Source organism: Gasterosteus aculeatus, chromosome 18, assembly GCF_964276395.1.
Source record: "Gasterosteus aculeatus chromosome 18, fGasAcu3.hap1.1, whole genome shotgun sequence".
Lineage (NCBI taxonomy): Eukaryota > Metazoa > Chordata > Actinopteri > Perciformes > Gasterosteidae > Gasterosteus > Gasterosteus aculeatus.
In genome coordinates this window covers 13,188,192-13,210,491 of record NC_135706.1, presented here as the reverse complement: position 1 = coordinate 13,210,491, position 22,300 = coordinate 13,188,192, and the positions used below count along the sequence as shown (strand labels likewise).

Sequence of the window (22,300 nt, the reverse complement as noted above, 5' to 3'; positions counted from 1 at the left end):
TCTGCTCGCATTCCTCCCATCTGACATTCCATCTTCATCCTTAATGTCTCTGAGTCAACGTCATTCTGCAGGCTGAGCACATTTCTCCTCTTTAGTTCACCTGCTCTGAATTCTGGGCAATTCTCTCTGGCAAAATGTTCATAATAGCACTCAAAATGTCCTCAGACCGTCTGTGGCAGAACGTCACGTGGGTCCGTGACATTTACTCACAATTCATTACAATATAACCTTAAACACGGGTCACCAGCAGACGTCTGTACTTACTTACTGTATTTACACAGAAACAATGAGGGATGAAGATGGAACATAAAATCAGGGATTATTTCACAAACACGTTCGTGGAGTTTTGACAAAAACGAGTTCATGGACAATTTGAAATAGAAACATTGTGCGATGCTGATTCCCAGGCCCCCAACCCCCACCCAGGCCGGCTCCAACTGCAGGGGGCGCTCTCGCTCAGGGAAAGAAAAGCTTTTCCTGGCAGCAAGCTCACCACTGACTGGGTTTAACAACGTCCTGGACTCGGGCTGCTGAGCAGCCTGAGAGAGCAGACGAGCCTCTCTGGCGGCCCGGTAATGGGAGGCAGATGCCCCCCATCCCCCACTCCTCCCCCCAAATGAGGGAGATGTGGAACCAGTCTGAGTGCTGATTGTATATTTTGTTCTGTCGCTGTCAAACCCAGCGGTAGCCGGCCTGTAGGAAGGTGGTCATCTGATTGGTTCTCAGCACCACTAAGAGACTTTTGTTTAAACGTGCATTTCAAGACAACAGGTCAACATCAATCAGACACAACGCATCTGTTAGTTCACATTGACAATCGCTCCGGTCCATGTTTGGGGGTACATCTGTGACCTCTGACCCCCACATTCAGCTCTGTATTCTCATCCCAGCAGAAAGCGGCTGTGATGTAATCTCTGAGGGACGGTTTGAGGACGTGAGCGGCCCCTCAGGATGTTTTCTTCTCATCAAAGATCCTTTATTGGACGAACATGACGATAAATCAGCGGGAGTCGTCTGAGTATTTGGACGGTTTATAGAGACAAAACATTTGTTTTTTATCAGTGAAACTGAAGATGGAGAGCTGACTGCTTTCTGAGTGATGAGTAATCTGCAGCGTAATATCTGCATGGCCTTTATTTTCTACCAGAGGCGTATTTTGCGTCTCTACGTTGTCCTCAGTCCAAATATGGTCACTTCCTGTTTACACCTGTTAGAAGAGGAGAAGGTACTCATTTATTCACGTATAATTCAACAACTAAAATAAATAAATACATGTGGCAATTAATACATACACATTATTTATATTTATTTGTGTGGTGAGTTTCTGCTTTTTATTAGGCTGCAGGTTGTAAATAACAACAAAATATAATTCAGCCTGCTTCAAGGCCTCCACCATCATCCCTGTTCCCAAGAAGCCCAGGATCACAGGACTCAATGACTACAGGCCCGTCGCCCTGACCTCTGTAGTCATGAAGTCTTTTGAACGGCTAGTCCTGTCCCACCTGAAGTCCCTCACCGACCCCCTCCTGGACCCCCTGCAGTTCGCCTACAGAGCCAACAGGTCTGTGGACGATGCTGTCAACATGGCCCTCCACTACATCCTCCAGCATCTGGACTCCCCAGGAACCTACGCCAGGATCCTGTTTGTGGACTTCAGCTCTGCTTTCAACCCCATCATCCCGTCTCTGCTGCAGGACAAACTCTCCCAGCTGCACGTGCCCGACTCCACCTGCAAGTGGATCACAGACTTCCTGTCTGTCAGGAAGCAGCACGTGAAGCTGGGGAAACATGTCTCAGCCTCTCGGACCATCAGCACCGGTTCCCCCCAAGGCTGCGTTCTTTCTCCTCTGCTCTTCTCCCTGTACACCAACAGCTGCACCTCCAGCCACCAGTCCGTCAAGCTCCTGAAGTTTGCGGATGACACCACCCTCATTGGACTGATCTCTGGTGGTGATGAGTCCGCCTACAGATGGGAGTCTGACCATCTGGTGTCGTGGTGCAGTCAGAACAACCTGGAGCTCAACGCTCTAAAGACAGTGGAGATGGTTGTGGATTTCCGGCGGAACAGAGCCCCACCTTCCCCCATCACCCTGTGTGACTCCCCCGTCACTATTGTGGCTTCCTTCCGTTTCCTGGGCTCCATCATCACCCAGGACCTCAAGTGGGAGCTGAACACCAGCTCCATCACCAAGAAGGCTCAGCAGAGGTTGTTCTTCCTGAGGCAGCTGAAGAAACTCAACCTGCCAAAGACGATGATGGTCGACTTCTACACGGCCATCATCGAGTCCATCCTCTGCTCCTCCATCACCGTCTGGTACGCTGCAGCCACAGCCAAGGACAAGGGCAGGCTGCAGCGTGTCATCCGCTCTGCAGAGAGGGTGATCGGCTGCAATCTGCCGTCCCTGCAAGACTTGTTCGCTTCCAGGTCTCTGAAGCGAGCTAAAAAGATCGTGGCCGACCCCTCCCACCCCGGACAAAAACTGTTTGTGCCCCTTCCATCTGGCAGGAGGCTGAGGTCCATCAGGACGAAGACCTCCCGCCACATGAACAGTTTCTTCCCGTCGGCAGTCGGGCTCATCAACAGAGCCCGGTCCCCCACTGACTGACTATAACACTCCACCGGTCACTCCCCTGCACACTGCACATGTCACTTTAACTGTAATTTTTCACTTTGACGTCACTCGTCACTTGTTCGCTAGTGCACTTTATGCTTAATATTTTTGTACTTTTTTAATATTTTAAATTTTTAACTTTATTCTCTTGTTTTATACTAACCCATAGCCTTATTCTACTAACCCATTGCATTAGCATTTCATTTTACTTTATTTCATTACTTGTGCACTGCTGTCTTGTCTACTGTCCCGCACCAGCTGCCAAGACAAATTCCTTGTATGTTTGACATATTTTGGCAATAAATGTTTCCTGATTCCTGATTCAAAAACAGGAACATTTTACCCAAACAGATCACTTCTTTATGAGTTTACAGCATGTTGAATGCTGTGATGTGTTTCAGGAACAAACCCCTCCCTCCTCTGGAGACCCACAATGCATTGCTGGACCTTCTGCAGGGTAGGGGGGCCCGAGGGAACCTGGACTGAGGGGTCAACCTGTGATGCCCTGTAGTAGAATGAGAGGTTCTGCGGAGGGATTCTGGTGCTGGAGACGCTACCACTTCCGTCCACAGGGGGCACCAGTCAAATGAAAGTTCCCTTTAGAGAAATTATTCTTTATTAAGACATAAAAGTAATGTTGTGACATGTCGTGGATTACAAATCACTAACAATAATGATGATAAACACGTGAAAACCATCCGCTGCTTTGAGGACCAACAGCTGGAGGCAGTTTGGACAGAAGAAGAAGAAACGTCTCTCTGCAGATACAAAGCCTCCCGCGATGGAGGAGGCCTCCATCCATATTTACTTCCATCTGTTTGTTGTGTTTACTTACGGCTCCACTTCCTGAAGAAGAAAGAGCAAGACGTTGCTTTGTGTTGAGGTTCAAGTGGCTCGGTTTGTGCGACCTTTGATGATGGAGTGGAATCCACAAGCCGACACATGTTGGTTATTAAGAGGTCCAGGAGGAGAAGAACTCGTAACCATTAACCAAGTACTATTGTTGCATTTTTGTTTTGTTCCCATTTCAACGAATGTTTCAGGATGAAGAAACAGAGACACGTTTGTCTTGTTATGAAACGTTTTATGTTTGTTTCGTTCTGTTGTACTTCAATGAAACGGGAAGAAGATGCAGATGGTTTCGTTTGTGCAGCACCTGCTAAAAACAACCTGATCCTTTCCTCTAAATGAGGCTTTGACCTCCTCAATTACAGGACACGACTGAAAGAATGTGGACATGAAGCTAAAACCTCTATAAATGTGAAAACAACTCCAAGCTGCTTTTGAACACCACGGCGAGAGTTACGTTAGATCCTGAGCAGAACCCACAGCATGACCCCCCCTCAAGCCTCAGCTGTTGTGTCGGTCCTACATAAACCCAGCGTGGGGTGCTGCCCCGGACTCACTCCATCACCAACCAAGAGTAACGAGAAGCAGGCGGAGACGATCGAGAGGAGAAAGTGTGAGTCATTCAAGCTGTCGACCCAAGCCCAGGGACCAACGGAAAAACCAGAACCAACACCAGCTCCTGGTTTTCTGACAGGTCTCTGATAGACCACAAGGTAGGGGGTGCTTTAGGGCGGGGCTAAGCACTGATTGACAGGTCGCTGATATGTTCTTCAGAGCCTTTTTATCAGGATCAATGGATCAGAGGAGAATGATCCAGCTGTGAAAGAATCAAAGGGTTAAAGACCTTCATTCAAATGAAAAATTGCCTTTGTGAGAACAAAGGTTCTCTACCCTGTAGACCAGAACCTGGTTCAGTAAGCTCGACATGTACATAGAACCCATTGATGGTCCTAGAGTCACCTCACAGGGTTCTGTGTAGAACTGCTGCGTGTGGAACCCTGAGAGGCCAGTTTCTAGACAAAGAGTAGATGGTTCTACGTGGAACCTTTAGTGCTACAGGGAAACCTGAGAGGACTGTCAGAATCTCTTTGGTACCCCAGAACACGTATTATATACTTCTTTTATAACACAATGATCAAATGCCTCACCTCAAATAAAAACCTCTTGAATGAAGAACAATGTTGCACTGCATCGTTTGTGTGACTCAACAAACACGGTTGTGTTGTTAGTTACTATTCAGGTGAAAAGACTTGTTCATCTTCTTCATCATTTCATACATATGCAGCGTGTCTTTGTGTGCTTTTTGAGTTGGTCATACATCTCAATTACTGCCTGTCAGAAAGCTGTCACACCTTCTGCCTGTGATCACACGCGTGTCCACACACGCACACGCCTCTGATAGACGCTCTCTTTCATTAACGCTCGGGTTTCGCCTGTGGCGTCTGAACACTTTCCAGTCAAACTCTCCCGTCTTTTTTCCCTTTTACATAAAGGCGTTACAGTCGTATTTAATCCTTATACGACTCCTCTGCGCTACTTCATTCACCGGACTACTCTGGGAAAGTGGTTTGTGTTTAAAGACTTGCTGACCAGGCGGTCGTATCTCTGGAAGCTGTTCTTCAGAGCTTTGCACTTCGTGGAGCCTCAAACCCATTAACTGCTAAACTAAAGATCTGCATCTCGCAGTGTTCCGCCTGCTTGAACTTAATCAGGCGTAGGTTCCAGGTCCAACGTAGGGCTTCAGAGGAAAGAGGCCTTTGTGGAACACGTAGTTCAAAGTCACGTGATTGAAACATGTGGAGGCCCACGGGGTTCACGCCGTGGTCGTCTTTGTGGACTCTGAGCGCCGGGTTCCTGCTCCGTCGATCTGGGAACCAGAGGTCCATCACATTCTGAGGAATGGAATCATAGATTGTAGCAGCTGGGTCACAGCTGAGGTGGATTCATGCTCTCTGACGTCATTGGGTAGAACAGGAGATGTACCTTTTATATCACCTGAGGATTGAACATTTTTCTCATTTCAATCATCAACAAGAGAAATATTTTGTATCTCTTTGTGCTGCTGAACTCGAGCTGGACGTCAACATGTCTGTCACGCTCTCTGCTGAAGTTTATGGATTTGTGACTCCGGGGCTTGAATATCGGGTTCAAACCACGTTAGAAAAAGCAGCTGGAGGATTCTTTCTTTTGACATCTGTAGGATTCTTTCTTGAAGCATTTCAAAGTGTCAGGAGTCGTCTCACATGGACGCTGTCGAGTCCTGCTGCAAATAAAGATCTCTTCCTAAGAGGAACTGATTTGTAACCGTGGCAGCAAAGTTCATTATTCATCCAACTGAATGGAAGAACATTGAAAAATATAAAGTCTACAAATAAGTTCAAGCGATGAACTTCATGGAAAAAAAGTGAACAAATGTTCAGAGAGGACCAGGACTACAGTGAGATCGAAGTTCCTCACAGTACCTCAAAAAGAACAGGTCTGGTCCATCAGGGGTCAGCAGAGCTCTCTGCAGGCCTCCACGTGTGCAAAGAGCTCTGCTGCTGATGGGTAACGCTCTACTTCCAGCATGCAGCAGATGAGACCAGGAGGAGGAGGAGGAGATTTTTCCACTACTACATTTCACCTCGGGTTGACCGCGTCTGGAAAGACGATATCTCCACAAAGAAAGAGATCATCAGTCAGACGAGAGGCGATGCTGAGACCAGTGTCTGGAGAGGAGAGGAAGAGGAAGAGGAGGAGGAGGAGGAAGAGGAGGAGGAAGAGGAAGAGGATCCCTTCTTCTTCTACGCGTAAACTCCAGTTCTTAGACAAGCAGAGATTGTTGGTCAGTGACGCGACCGCCAGGGACGCCCAAACACCTCCTCTCCTTTTCTTTTGTCCCCTTAAGCCGTCCCTCGTTCCCCCTCAGTGGGTAAAAGGTTTCTCCTGGTTGTCGGCAAGAAGATTTAAATGTGTCACCAGCTCCGCTGCCAAACAAACGCCCCGACGCTCACAGCGATTTCCCCCGTCACGATGCTGAGTGACACCTGTTTACCTCTTGATATGATTTCATAACTGATTGGAGGTGTCGCAGGCAGCCGGGGCCCGTAAAGGGGAGAGTGCAGAGCTGCTTTGGTTGCTACGCTGATACAGGGACATAAAATGACATAGAATGACTGCTTTCCTGCCGACAGTCAGGACAACGCAGATACCTGCGCTGCGGTTCTGTCACTGCCGCCGGTTGCTTCGCCTTCCTTTAAAACGTGGCGTCACCAGTGCAAGCTGCGTCTTTTTTGCAGCCCGTTAGCCCGTTAGCCAGCGCTAACCCAACGTAGCTCCTCTGCCATCTAAGCTGTGAGGGCCGAGGAAGGCGAGGAAGACGCGATTCTCTCAGATGGCGACGGCGAAATATCCAAACCGGAAGCTTCAACGCACCGGTCAACAAACCGACAAGTGACGTCACCGTGACTACTTCCTCTTCCTCTACGCTCTTCCACAGCTCCACCCATAGATGGCTCCGCCCGCTTCAAAGCGGTGGTCCAATGGACGCCGCCGCTGTGACCGCGCCCATTTATTGGACACCGCGTGGACCTGTGTTGAGAGACACGTCCCAGATCAAACTTGGAAAGACGAGTTTGGAGGTTTTAACGACCAAAGGCCAAAAGATGTACGAACAACTTCTTCTACAAACAAATAAACCCTCAAATAAAATGTATTTGTTCAAACATTTTAATGGGAGAAATTATGAAAAAACTCGAAAACTCAAACGCAAAGCAAAAATAAATTGTGTTCATTTTTTTTGGATCTGTGTGTTCAGAGATCTAGCTTTTGTTTTGCTGCTTTTTTATACTATAAGCGTAATTAGGGAGGAATACATAAAAAATGTTTTCCTTCTTTAATTCGGTTCAAGTGAAAAAATAACAATCGTGCAGTTTGTCCCATTGCAGTGATTTAATGTTCTACAAAGTAACGTTGGCTGTTATGATGTGGATGTTTGAACCACACTTTAACCGTCGGGGCCATCGAGCCATTTGTGCAAAGACACGATGCCCAACAGAAGAAGACGTTCTCACGTGTTTCTGTCTCTCCTCCGCTGACGTAGCAGAGTTCACTCAGGTAATAAATAATCACCAACGAAGTAGATTATCCTCATCGCTCTCCTCCTCCTCCTCTTTAACTGAGGAGAAACTTCCTCTTCGCTGCCGTCACCTTGATGGACTCGTTCCCGTTGTCCCGAAGGTTGATGTTTGGCTTCAGAGTTCCTCACATACTTTGTAATGAAATCTCTTCTCCTTGACGTGAGGCAAACGGGTGCATAAGTTTCCCTCATCAATCAAGCTGCTCTCCGTCGTAAGCCGGGACGTTTATTCCTCTGGACGCTCATTGGATTTCAGGTTCTTCTGTGCAGCATCAATAGAATCCTGAATTTACCAGAAATGGGGAGTTTTATGTCAAAGATTGTATTTCTTCTTATCAGCAAAAAGGAAAATCAAACGTGACCTCTTGTAGAGAAATGCATCACAGATGTGAGGTCTGGCCGCCTCTCGTTGGGACTGTTGTAAAATAAAGGAGCCGTCCAATGAGCAGAGAAGAAGGTCTCGGAGCTCCTCGACCAACCGAAGGAGGACAAAGAACAGTATTTGTTCTTCATGTTGGAAACAGGAACAAAACAAATATTACAAAGGGGAAGAAAGCCAAACGTTTGAGAGAAATGAAGCTGTAGAATGTTTCAGTGTTTATGATTAAACCTCAGACGGAGAGAGGACAGCGGACACGTCGGTGGTTGAGTTTGATGAGTCAATGATGTCTGCCGTAAACTTTTACAAAAAAGGAGCCATCTGTTTTTATGAGAATGTGGATCCTTAAGATGACATGTGAGGAGGTTCCACGTGTTCCTCACACCACGGCTCAGATATTCACATTAATACCCTTTTAATGACAGACAATTAAATAAATTTCACAAATTTCACAATTTCACATATGTCAAAAATATGTGAAAGTAAGTAAATAATGAAATCATAGATAAAAGAAAAGTGAAGTATTGTTACTTATATATCAAGTAACATTGTAATTTCTTTGTACATCTTTAAATAATTGTTCCGTCTTTACAATTTACAGCTTTAGATTTATTCCTGATTCTTGACGGACCGTTGAGCTTCCGCAGGACGTAAAGCAGAGTGTGTTTGTCCTGTCCCACTTTGAAGTGGTGTGTGTCTGTTAGACACACGTGTGTGTGTGTGTGTGTGTGTGTGTGTGTGTGTGTGTGTGTGTGTGTGTGTGTGTGTGTGTGTGTGAGTGGACCTGTTCTCTCTGACATCTTCCTGCTGCTCATGTGTCTCACAGATGGAGGAAGGAAGTCTGCAGGACATGAACTTCTTTTAGGGGACGACGTCACGCAGCAAAACGTAAGTTATGTTTATGGAAAACATCATTGTTGGTTTGAAAGTAAGTAGGTACAGTTTGTTTAGAAAACCAAATGAACGTAAAGCAACCAGAACAACAACCTGTTCTTAAAGGAAGTCAGCTGCATTCTGTGTAGTGACCAGCCTCTCCCATAGACGTCTATGAGAAAATGACTCTACTTCTCTCTTGATTTGTTCCCTCAGTAAACATTGTAAACACGAGTTTAGGGTCTCTGGTTTCTCTTCATTTCAGTGTTCATGTTTCAATATCCGATTTAAAGTTGTTTTTTTACAGGAAGTTAAGCGCTTGTTAGTAGCTAGTTAGCAGTTAGATTTAGATTTAGTTAGATTTACATAAGTGAATGTGTTTTTTCTGTGATCATCATCATCACCATCATCGACTTGGCTTTCAGCCGGACAAACGCTGAAGAAGAATGTTTTGCTGCTGCTGATGTGTGAGACCTTCTTAAGACAAGCTGCACGTTCTACCAGCCGGCTGCTTCTGAACAGAGAACATCTCCTCCTCCCAAACTCCTCGCCGGATGAAGTCTGTGAAGTGTTTAGAAGGAGGGAGATCTCGTGTTGGGTCACAGACGGCAGTCGACACAAGTTGTTGGTTATTTTCTGTTCTGGAGCAGACTAATGTGACATGAAACAGACAGCCGTCCTTTGGCTCGAGTTGAAAAGGGAGAAGATTGAACCAAGATGTGCAAATATTTTCCTGATTATGATCTGTCAGCAGGCAAAGACGTGAGAATATCTGAAGTGAAAACAAGATGGGGACCACAAAACCCCCACAAAGCAACGTGTGACTGCGTCCCGTCCCGAGAATGCGAACCCGCTAACCAGCTAACCTGTCTGGTAGTACCACCTGTAACCTGGAGAGGCGCCAGTGAGTTCGTAAATCCACAGCGTCCGTCGTCTTAAACAAAATCAGAGAGGATCTTTTTCCGCGTCCACGCTGACCTTTGGCCACTAACCTAAAGCTCTTTTCGAGTGAAGGCTTTCGAGGTGAGCGTGGTCGAGCCCTGAGAGATGACGTAGCAGTGAACCCCGCGTTGCTGAGCAGGTGGAGGTGTCTGGGAGGTGGTGGAGGTTTGTCCATGAAAGTTCATTGCTGTTGAAACGTGTCGAGGAGCGTCTCCATCAATGTCCTCCTGCTTTAGAAGAGGACTCTCAGTTCACAGTTTAAATTACAACAGGCAGTAAGCTCCTTGTGTTATTGCGCTCAATGCGCTGGCCCTTTAAGAGGAGACACACACACACACACACACACACACACACACACGTGTGATTGTTGAGAGGTTAAACGTTGCTTCCCAAAAGTTTCTGTTTACAAAATAATTAGTGGCCGTTAGATGTCTTTGATTTGTTATAAGTAAGAAACATTTCCCCTCCGAACATCTCACGTGGATCCAACAACTCAAGGACGTCACAAGAAACAATCAAAGATGAGAGACTTCTCTTCCACTCGTGTATCAGTGCTTCAGTACCGACACTGTTTCTTCTTCAGGGGGTCTTTAGGTCGTCAGTAGTTGGACCTTCACTTAGTTCAGGGCAACACGTGTTTGCCCCATGTGGCCTTTAAGGGTCTTCAGCTCCACGAGCAGACGTGCAGAGGTCCACATCTGGAACCGAGCCTGACAGCGGGAGACGGATTGATGCTCCACCATATGTCTACATTCTGTGGAGGAATCTGAGAAGCTCCACTGCTTCTACCAGACAAACATCTGGCTGCATCTGGGCTCTCCCTCCGTGTCACAGAGACCAGTCCACCGTGGGCAGACCAAGTCCTCCAGCAGAGACCAGTCCACTGCATGTGTCATTTACTCATTTGGTCATGTGACACCTTTTCATAGCGGTTAACTCATCGGATGTGACTTTTCCTTTTCTTTTTCTCAAAACAGTTTCGGCCAGCTGATGTCAGGTGACATAATAAAAATAACACCATAAAGTTTTTTCTAAATGAGCATGTGGTTTAACTACGCTTGACTCAGCCATAAAAGTCGCAATCACAAGCGTTTACAGCGTTACACAACAAATGTCCATAATGTCCAACAAAACCCACGTTTGTCTAATTATAATAATTCTTCTGGTTTTCATGCGAAATGTCAGCAGATCCTAAAAGAGAAAAGTCTCTCTCTGTAAACGAGCTGCAGCGGAGCGGAGACACATGTGACCTCTGACCTCTCCTGCAGCCGTAATAATCGCCCCCCCCCCCGAGGGAGGGAACAAACAACCGCATGACTTCTGTCCCCGTCTCATCCCGATGATCACAATCTATAACTGTGATTATTAAACATCGAGTTTGTCTGAAAGCACCAAACGTTTTCACCACAACATCAACGATCTTTGTCTTCAATGTGAGAAGATGTTTGTGGATCTCAAACCAGAGACGGACTGAGAGGAGATTCTACACATAGTAAATCATTTAGTGTAACGTGTTTCTATATCTGAGGGGGGTCAAAGTGGAAGAAAATGAACATGTGAGACATGTGGTGTTGTTATGAACTGGCCGCCAATGAGGTCCTCATTAACAACTAAATGTTTTCCACATAATCATGTGCACAGCTGCACTGCGTGATGAACACCCAACACGCATGTTGAGTGACATGCGTTAGTGTAATATGTAGTGAACTCTGTGGAAGCATCCGGCACAAAGACACGTGAACACACCACCAAGACACGTGAACACACCACCAAGACACGTGAACACACCACAAAGTCCACGAAAAACGTGTTGTGGCTGTTTTATCCGATGAAAGCAACGTCATCGATGTGAGCTGCTGAAGGACACATTGTTCATAACAAGCTTCTCATTTAGTTCAGGCCTTTCTGTAATGAATCCGCAGAGAGCGACAACATCGTCCAGTTGCTTCATGATGATGATGTCATTCCCCTTTTCATACGAAGTAGTCGTTTCTGTAAAATAAAGCCCACGATGCAGCTGGAGGAATGGGGGAGGAATGGGGGGTGGTCAGCATGTGAGTAGTGAGTCACCGCTAGCAGTGCATTGTGGGAAAGAGGCTGATTGAGGAGAGACGTATCGGCCGGCTTTGTGATCCCGTATCATATGAGCTCTGCTCTCTTTGATTAGTTAAAAAGCTTCTTCTGTCCAGAGCGACGCCTCTCAGCAAACATCTGCTGGACGTCCCTCACTTATTCAGAGTACTGATCCCTGGATGGTAAAACAATGAGGATGGTTCATTTCCAAGAGATGACTTCACCACAGCAACAGTCACTTTCCATTTGTCTTCATGGAAAGTAGACGGAAAACTGTTAACTTAAATAAGCAAACAAATGCACATTTTATTGGGAAATAAAACGCGTAGTATTTAGCTGCAGTGAGTCTCAGGCGTCTGTCAGCCTTCCCTCCGATTACGGAACTCACGGTCATTAAATGTCGCCTTTGTTTTGTATCATTTATAAGAGCTGCTGACTAAATCCCATAAACACGACTGCAGGGTCGATCCAGTTGTTGCGAGCTCACCTAAAGAACAGTTTGCAACCATAAACTCCATCACGAAACACTTTAGCTCGATACTGATGTTACTGTCACGGTGTGGGTTTGTTTCCTGTTTTATTTATTTATTTATGTGTCCCTGGGTTAACTTCACTTCCTGCCTTGTCCTGTCATCCCCTGTGATTGTCTGATTGTTTGTGTCCAATCACCTGCTCCTCCCGGTGTATTTAAGCCCTGTGTGTCATGTGTGCTTTGTCGCGTCATTGATTGCTCAACCCTGAATCCTGAGGGTCCTCCCCTCAGTGTCTTGCCTGTTCCTGGTTCCTGTCTGCGTTTTGCCTTTTTTTGTATTTTGACCATTAAAGTCCTTTTTTGTTTTCAAACTGTGCGTTTGAGTCCTGCCGCCACCTACCAGTTTGTGACAGTTACTGATTGGAGCCTGAACGCATCACGTTGTCACTCAAGTCGCTAGCTGTTAGATTTGAGTCGAATGCACGAATGAACCCTGTGACCTTTAGTCAGAACTCGATGACACACAAATACACCCAAATAAAAAGCTTCATTTTGTTGCTGCGATAGTGACGATGCCTCCGTTGGTGGTTGTTCGATGATAAATCTCCACATCGAGCTGATCTTTGTGCTTTTATTTCCTCTAGAGGTCGTTTACTTTTCTTTGGACAACTTTTAGTTTATTATGCCGATGAATCAGCTTCCAGCAGCTTTAATTCCCCAATAAATAAAACAGATACGCGCATGTGTGGAAACGTATTTCCTCTTTACCGCAGAGCTTCGACTGCTCATAACGCTGAAAGAATAATGGTGATTTATTGGAGAGATTACACACTGAAAGGTCCGTTAATGCCAGTTGTTGTTAACATTAACTTTATTTTATTAAAGCAACAGCCCAGAAGCTACAGTAGCTAAAGGACCTGAGGTTCCCAGTCTGCAGCTCTGCTCACAGAGGTTCACAGTTTGATGCCTTGCTCAGAGGCCCCACAGGGAGCAGCTGCTGTCTAGTGACCGAACGCCTCCAGAGGATCTGTGAAGTACAGACCTCAACTCATCCATCAAAGTTGCCTGAAGGAGCTTCCTCCTTCCAAGAAGAGCAGCGTCTCTCTGGAAATCAGCCTGTTAGCATGTTTGAGCCCATTAAAGCTGGGTCATCTATGTCATGTTGTATCACAAAGTTAACTAACTAGAGATAATGAATAACCCAGGTGGGCGGAGCCACAGATTTACTGTCGTTAATGCACATTTCCTACTGGTTCCAACTGGCTTCACAGAACCAGCCGATGACATCATCTGTGCCTCGTTGAAGCGCCGGCTCACTAATGTCAAACTCCCTCCATAAACAACGTCGCGGTGGACCGGGGGCGATGCTGGGGGGGTTTTGGCGGTCTGAACAGCAGGCGGCGGGGGGGGGGGGGTCGCCAGACTTTCCATGAGGTCACCTTTGGCCTTTTAGTTAATAGTTAATAGTTCTGCTGAGAGCCTCAAAAGTAGAGCTGGAAGCTTAACGGCGACGTGTAGACACTGGCCTGGCCTCAGCGCCCCCCCCCCGAACGCAGAGAGGTGTCATTAGACGGAACCTGGGCCGACTGAAAATGATCTGGAAGGTGTACAGCAGAAGGAGTGTGAGTCCAGACCAACGAGGCGTCTTCTCTCATGTGTGCACAACCTCCATTTCTCCCCTGAGCCAAAAGGACCGATGACGGCGTTTGAAGGAAATGTGTCGTTAAGCCACCAGATTTCAAAGCCGCTGATAAGCTGCTTCTCTCGACTGGAGAAGAGAGGACATATATATGTCTATATACACACATATATATATATATATATATATATATATATATATATATATATATGGTATATATGGTATATATATATATACACCAAGCTGCAGATGGATCCGAAAGTTTGACTGAGCGATGATGAGGCGTTTCCATGGTGACGGGCCATGTTTCCAGCCCAGAGATGAATTGCTCTCACTCGTGCGCTCTGTTATTAAGCTTCATGTTTGTGGTGATGATTCAGGGGGAAAATATTTGAGGGAAAGCAGCAGTGAAGTTCAGGGTCGCAGAAAATAAAAAGTGGCTGAAACACTTTAAAGACACTTTCCAATTTGATTTTTGCTGGTTTCCACTGCAGGAAGGAGACCCGGTCCAGTGGCTCTGAAGGCTGAATCTGGTCTTCATCATCTTCATCCTGTAGACCTTCATCTGGAGGTAGAGGAACTGCTTCAGCGGATGTTACCCAGGATCCTTTAGCCCGTTACTCAGAGCTTTAGATGATTGATCCACTTTGTGGATTCATTCTTTTAGGGTCACTCTGCAAGGACAGTATACTGTATACTGCAATCCTGTGGCCCGTATGTTAATATATCTTTAACATACTATACTATACTAATTTTATGATTTGAAATGCTATATGAAAAAGTGAATTATAGTGTGTCAAATTAGGTCATGAAAAGGCTGTATTATACTTTGATAATTAAAGGATATCCTGAAAAATAGGCAAAAATACTTAATATAATAAAAATACACTGAAATAATTTAATTGGTCATAGAATGGTATTCCAACAAATATCATTAAATAGTTATACTTTATTTTGAGCTATCACGAGAAAAAGGCATAGCCTGTGTGAATGAATGAATTCATCATGTAATAAATTGGAAATGTTCTGAGTGTACGAGATTGTTTATTGGGATTATTCATATTATTAATATTAACGCTTCAGACTGCCGATGAACGTCATCAATTAAGAGCAGAAGTTTAGTGCTGGTTTAGTATTTTATGATGACATTTTACTTAAAAAGTGAATGTTCTACAAAACATTTCATTTCATGCGTATTAATACATGCAGTGATTTATATTAGAGGTGGATTTTCTCTTTGAATAAACAGTCACAGTCGAGCTCTAAATTTTCAGTAGTTTTATTGAAAAATGCCTCTTCTGTTTTCAGAAATAAATAAGAAAATAAGGCCGTGAAATCCTCAATCTGCAGTTCAAACATGACGCATTCCATACTGAGAAAATGACAAGAATGACAACAACTATATTCTGGTTAAAAAAGAAAAAAAAGGAAAAGTAACAAAAACAAAATATACTAAAAATACACCACTGACGTTCATTCCACCTTGTTATGTTAAAATGAGCTGTGACGGAATAAAGAAACTGATAAATACAAGATGAAAGCTGTGTTTAGGAATATTATATTTAACTGTGAACAAACATTTTCTCTCTGTTTTCTTTAGCTTCGTTACCACGGCAACGCTACTTCAAACAAACATGATGCAATATGTTACAAGCCAAAAAGAGGAAAGCTCGCAGGTCGGCTGTTTCTTTTGTTGTTTCATGGATCGTTGAGGTTTGTTATTCTTTGCCCCCCCCCCTCCTCCCAAACCCTCAGCCTGCTACAGAAAATGAATATTCACATACGTTTGAAGACGTTTGAAGGTGTTTTCCAATGAAGTCGAGGTGTCAAACCCCCTTTTTTAATGTGTGCGTACAACGTGCAGACATAAAAACCACAGAGAGGAGAACCGGGGGGGGAGGGTGGGGGCTTATGGCGTGAGCCCGCGGGAGGGCTTTCTGGGTAGCGACCTCTTGCGGCGGCGGCTCTGGGAATCCTCCTCCTCCTCATCCTCGGGGCCCGGGGGGGGCGGGCTGTCGGGTTCTGGCGGGTACCGGCCTGCTCGGAGATATTGTTTGGGCCGGTTGAGCACAGGTTCTCATTCCCTCCGTTAACATGCACAAACAGACCGGGTTGGAGGGGAGGTGCGGGGGGGGGCAACACTGATACCGATGGAGGGGGCGTGGCCGCTGGCTTTATAGGAGCGCTTGTTTCACACAGCAGCTGTTACGCTACGATCGAGAAGAAGCATCGTCTATTTACTTATTACTTGCTTATCAAGTATTACAAGAATCGGAGATTCAGATGATCTGATTGTTAAATCATTTCTGAGACAGATCAACTGTCATCTTTCATTATGATGTCATCCTTCATCAGGGGCTTTTGGGTCTGGAGTCATGGGTTTGGTTTGGAGCTTAAAGCTTAACTAAAGGACTTTGGAAAGCTAAACAAGGAGAGCATCTAAGTTCTCATTGGCCGAGAGGCCACCAATTTCCTGAAGCCAATGAACCAATCGGCTGCCAGCTTTAGTGGACGGGGTATTAGGGTTGGACACGCCCCCTCCTCCTGAACCGCTTAGCGCTGTTCCCTTGCCGCAACGCTCAAAAACAAAACATTTCTACGTCGTATTGGAGTTCTTCTGCTGCCAGAAGAGAGAAACTTCCATGGTTAGTATTTAATAGAACCTCCTCAGGGGGGGACGGGTGCATAAAAGAAACAAAAGATGTCCGATCTGCACGTCCTGGTCACATGACCACAGATTCAGAAGCTTTAGAAGATCGTTACAAAGAAAAGAGGCAGTTTTTTTTCTTTTTCTAGCCAGCAGCAGGTTGCTGATTGGCTGAAAACAGGAGCTTCAAAAGGGCCAGCAGTGTCTAAATGTCGTCCAAACATCACAGGAATTACTTTATTTACACCAGAGAGCGCTGCTACAACTAACCGCTGTTAGTATTTGTTTGTTGTTGTTGTTTGGTGCATGCTCCTCCCCCCGAACACGGCGTTTCTGGTCTTTGGCGTCAAGATGCAAACAGGCCCCTGGAGGCTGTGAGTCGCTGTTAGTGTCCCTCTTTGTTGTTGTTGTTGTTGTTGTTGGTGTGTTAATGGCGGCTCCTTGGGCTGGCTATCCACTGTAGAACAGCTCTACGGCGTGCATGTGTTTCTGATAAATAGGACTGGGGGGTTTTGTTCGGGGGTCAGTGAAAGCAGCGCAGGCGGCATATAAAGTCTACTGCGAACCTGGAACAGGTCGAGAGAGGATGAGGAGTCAGTGGGGAGGAAGCAGAGTCAGACTACTTCACACGTGCACTAATCCTGGACAGGAAGCAGCCTCGCGCGCTCTGGGAGATCCTCGCTTTCTGTCTCGGGGGGGCGGCGGCTGTGGGAGGAGTCTGGGGGGATGTTCAGGTCGCCTAAGTGACGTTGAACTGATAAATCGGACTGAGATCCGATGGCATCATTTCAACAACCGAGAGCTCGCTAGATTTAACAATGACCTGACCTTATTAACCAATTAACCAATTATAAAGGTAAACAACCAACATGGCGGCTGTGAAGCTGGCAGCACGAGGTGCAACGACTTCCTGTCGCCGACACACAAATAACAACTCTTATATAATATAAATAGGGTTGTCAATAGATTAAAAAAATGAACTAATTAATCACACATTTTGAAATTCATTAATCTCGATTAATGGCGATTAATGAATGTTGTTTTTAATCCATTGTTTTTTCTTCTAAAGACTAAATCTTAAAAGTAATGAGTAATCACTTTAGAAAGTGTGTATTTTAGACACTGTTGTTTAAATGGCAATGTCATTTTAAACCCCAAACTACACACATTTGATCATCTTGGAGGCAGAATTCCATCTGGTGGAACATGTTGAACTAGCGACTTTTCCTGCTTTCCTCGTGCACTTTGCTCTAACCCTAACCCTAACCCTAACCCTTTGCCACTCACCCCCCTTCTGTTTGACACGTCATTTCTCTGCACAGTTCTCTGCCGCATGTTGGACCACTGTTTGTTTTACTTCCAATGCAAAAAGCTCTCTCCATCTTGATGTAACTGACTGCAGCTAGCGGCCGTTTCGTTTCCGGTCCTGTTAACTACGTTAAAATATTTTGTTACATTAATCTAGGCCACATTAATCGCATGGATTAATATGTTTATGTTGACAGCCCTAATATATAAATTACATAATATCATGGATATCCGGCCATTTAAAGATGGACTTCCGAGGGAGCTAGGATAGCTGTTTCCCCCCGCTTCCAGTCTTTGTGCTAAGCCAGGCTAACCCAGCCCACGTCCTCATTCCACCCAGACGGGAGACAGAAAACGAGCGTCTCTCTCAGAGCGCAGGAAGTGCTCCTCCAAAGTAAAATAAAGAGAGGAAGTTATTTGACGTGCAAGTGGCGGTACGTACCCGCGTAGCCCTGCCCGTTGTACGGAATGCCGACACACTGAGAGGAGTCGCAGTATCCTGGAGGTCCGGGGGGGCCGCGGACTCCGGCGTAGCCTGGACGCCCGGGGGGGCCACGGGGGCCAGCGGCGCCGGAGGGGCCCGTGGGTCCTGTTCTGCTTTCTCCTGGTGGACCTGGGGGGGGGGGTTGTTGGGACGAAAAATAAAATGTTTTTGCTTTAATTTATTCCCATGTAGAGACACAGATTATTGATCACATCTGTCATTACGATAACTTTCATTACTCACAGTGATCAATGATGCTGCAGTTTAAAGACAAAAAGGAATTTTTAATTTATTTTTATTTTATCAAATATATTTAAGTTAAAATCCAAAACTTTTTTACTTTTATTATATTATATTCAAGAAATCGTTTTTTAGCTGAATAACTCTAAACTTTCAGTATGGAGCATTTCCTCCATTATTTTGCTTGATAAAACAAGATGATTTCCTGATTTTTTTCTCCATTATTTTCATTAAATAAAGTATTTTAATAAAGTATTTAACGGCGCGAACACGACGCAACGCAGACGGTAACTCAACATCTGCATTCATCAAATAACGTTCTCCAAATGTCAGTGATTATTCATAAAAAACAGATGTGTCCTCTGAACATCTGTTTGATGAGTTCCAAACTAAAGGATTACGGCTCTGCGTCGTCCTGCTTGAACATCAGCTGGAAATAGTCCACAAACATTTGTAACATAGAATTAGAAAGAGAAAACATAGCTGGAGGCTCCTGCTCCTCCTCCTCAGCATGAGAAGCTCCGAGAAGGAAGGACAGGACGGCAGGAGGACGCCAGGAGACGTACCGGCAGCTCCTCTCGGTCCTTTCTGTCCCACGATGGACGAGCCTCGCTCACCCTTCTCTCCCGCGATCCCTGAAGGGGACACAAGGGACGACCCGGGGTTTGTATTGACAAAGGTATCCATTAACAGAGAGGAGTCAACAGACACAAGGACATGACATCATGACATCGTGATATCACCTCTCTCTCCCGGCTGACCCGGCGGTCCTGAATTTCCGGGGAAACCGCTCCTTCCCGTGGCGCCAGGCTCTCCGCGCGGTCCCTGGTTGCCGGTGGCCCCTGGGGGCCCCGGGGGGCCCGGGTTGTTGCTGCGGTGAATGGCGTTGGGGATCTGGTTCAGCAGCGTATCCACGCGGGACATTTGCGCTGAAAAGGACAAGAAGGAGGAGGAGTTGAGCGCCGGGAGGCGGAGCTTCAAAAGATGAAGATAAAGATAAAAAACGTCACTGACTCACCGCTGACCAGCTGCTCGCACACTTGTCTGGCGATGGACCGCATCATGTTTTGAGGAGCGAAGTCGCCCTGAGGTCAAAGGGAAAAGAGGGCGGAGTCAACACTACGCTGAAAGAGGGCGGAGTCGACGCCTAGGACTCGCCCTCTTCAGTGAATCATATTTATTCAATCTTGTTCCAGAGTTCTAAATGCTTCAGAGAAGCTCCCCTCTGGTTCTGGATTCAGGTGTACTCACTCGCTCCCCCTTGTCTCCCTTTGGACCCACAGAGCCCTGAAAACACAGAATCACAACGGGTCAGCCGGAGGGGAACACAAACCCCGTCGGACAGCGGATAGTCGCCACGGCAACAGGGGCACTCACAGGGGTACCGGTGTCTCCGGGGTTTCCTGGTTTTCCTCCGCCGCCCGGCGCTCCGGGAGATCCCGGAGGTCCCTGTGAGGAGACGAGGAGGAGAGCCGGCAGGTCAGAACTCAGAAATACAGTCGCTCACTGATAAAAAGTGTCCACAACCAGTAGAAGGCTCACCATGGGCCCTGAGGGGCCTCGGGGTCCCGCTGATCCTTCCTTCCCCGGAGGGCCCTGGAAACACAACAAGGAGACTGAGAACCGGGACCGCCCGCCTTTAAAGGGTTAAAGGAGCCGTACCGCCCGTACTCACCCGCACGCCGGCTGGTCCGATGGGGCCGGTGGAACCTCGAGGACCCGGAGAACCCTACAAGCACACAAACATAACAAGGAATATGGATAATGTAACTCTTAATTATGCATCATATATAATTATATATACATATATTCAATGTCTTTTTGTTAGTAAATAATAACTTACAACAACATACAACTCTTGTCGTATATTTCAGGATCTAAAGTCACCAGCTGTTTGTCAGTGAATATTGGACCCTTGTGCTAACAGACTAGCTCTACGCTAACAGACTAGAGGATAGAATGAGGAGGAGGAAGTAGCTCGTTGAGCTCCCCTCACTTTCTGTTCACATAACAGCGTCACTCACCTTCTGTCCCGGCAGGCCCGAGTCACCGGCGTCTCCCTTTGGTCCGGGGCGGCCCTGAAGACAGGAAGACACCACGGGTCACATGACTCTCCGAGGACAGCACAGGTCACATGACTCTCAGAGGACGACGCATAGCGGTGAAGCCGTGAAGCTGTGAGTTTTAAATTAAGCTGATCTGAACCTTCTCAGTTCCCACTACTTTAGATTCCATCTTTAAACTCCCCCCACCCCGTCTATCTCCACCTGTACCTCCAGCTGCTGTATAAGACCTGAGGACGTGTGTCCTCCTGCAAGGAAGAGGTCCCGGATGGAGGAGAGCTCTCTCTCTTCTTCTCTCCCTCAGACATGAAGGAATGTGAGTCTGTGCCCGGCTTGTAAATCCTCCTCATGATAAACGGCCCGATAATCCACTGAGGCATGCTGGGATTTATGTTTAGTGTTCTGTGTGTGCGTGTGTGTGTGTGGACTCACAGCTTCTCCTGGAATTGACAGGCCGATGGGTCCTTGAGGGCCGGGTAGACCCATGGGCCCCGGTGGTCCGTTGTCTCCACGAGGCCCGATCGGGCCCTATTGAAAGGGGTGGGAGGAGGGCGGAGAGGGGGGGGGGGTGTTAGGAACATGATGTCTGATTACGATGTCTGAAGACGTTTACAATCTGTGGAGGAGAGGAATCATCGGACCATCGGAACAAGCCTCCCCTTCATACGAGGGGGGGGGGCACTCATCCTGTAAGTGGAGTCAGATGTACTTTGGGTGACACAGATCAACTGTCTTCTTCTGTGGTGTTCCACGAGGTACTCACCACGGGACCGGACTCTCCTCTTTCACCTCGAGGACCTTTGCTGCCGGGGCCTCCCTGAGGACCAACATGAGTCACGTTAGAGCAGTGGACATACCTACATATGTCATATATACACACATATGTAATATATATACACATATATGTCAGATATATACATATATATATATATACACATGTATACACATTTATAATATATATACATATTTGTGTGTCTATAAGCAGCTTCCTGGGGGTCTTCAGAGGTGGTCGGAGGTTCTCCAGGTCTTTGTGCTCCATGTGTGTTTAAATATACAGTATCATTATATCAAGGCCCGTGTGGGGGTCTCTGGTGGCTCACCACTGGTCCCTGGGGGCCCGGGGGCCCGGTGCCCGCCGACGTGCAGCTGCAGGAGTTCGGAAGAGACGGACACTTCAGCTCGTCTCTCTGTGGAGGACCAGAGGGACAGTCAGAGGGACAACAGGGGGTCTGAGGTGGGTCACGTCCCTCAAGCAGGAAGAGACAGATAGTGACATAAAGTTGGACAAATAGTAGTATAAATATTAATAATAAAAATAATATGCGTCAGTCTGCTGCTGCTCTGCGCGTTACTGGAGGAAAGGTTCCAGAAGAAAGCTGAAACCTGCTAAAGTAACTGTGAACTCTTTTAATATCTCGTGACCTCTGGTCCACTGCCAATGGATTGATCTCCTCTCATCCTACCAATATGAATGTTACTGCTCATCTAGTCCCTCAGGACCGTCTGAAGGCCACTCTGAACACGTCCCGCCTCCTGCTGGGTTTGGATGTTTCATAATGGACAGCAGCTGTGTCTCCATCACATCCAGATGATAATCCAGTG

General features: G+C 46.5%; 1 protein-coding gene across 4 annotated transcripts in view; it reads right to left on the bottom strand.

The window, feature by feature from the left end:
- Window positions 1–15,219: 15,219 nt before the first annotated feature.
- col12a1b (collagen, type XII, alpha 1b) overlaps window positions 15,220–22,300 on the bottom strand; it is a 60,348-nt gene continuing 53,267 nt past the window's right edge. For 3 of the 4 annotated variants that reach the window (XM_040160972.2, XM_078093389.1, XM_078093391.1), the window contains 13 exons: window positions 21,799–21,885; window positions 21,462–21,515; window positions 21,131–21,226; window positions 20,660–20,713; window positions 20,311–20,364; window positions 20,178–20,231; window positions 20,013–20,084; window positions 19,887–19,922; window positions 19,654–19,720; window positions 19,379–19,564; window positions 19,202–19,270; window positions 18,354–18,524; window positions 15,220–15,993 (listed from right to left, as the gene is read on the bottom strand). In XM_040160972.2, coding sequence (XP_040016906.2) covers window positions 15,866–15,993; window positions 18,354–18,524; window positions 19,202–19,270; window positions 19,379–19,564; window positions 19,654–19,720; window positions 19,887–19,922; window positions 20,013–20,084; window positions 20,178–20,231; window positions 20,311–20,364; window positions 20,660–20,713; window positions 21,131–21,226; window positions 21,462–21,515; window positions 21,799–21,885 — 1,128 coding nt within the window. In that variant the 3' untranslated portion in view covers window positions 15,220–15,865. Of the gene's footprint in view, window positions 17,170–18,353; window positions 18,525–19,201; window positions 19,271–19,378; window positions 19,565–19,653; window positions 19,721–19,886; window positions 19,923–20,012; window positions 20,085–20,177; window positions 20,232–20,310; window positions 20,365–20,659; window positions 20,714–21,130; window positions 21,227–21,461; window positions 21,516–21,798; window positions 21,886–22,300 lie in introns of all 4 variants that reach the window. The other variant, XM_078093390.1, reaches the window with a different exon arrangement.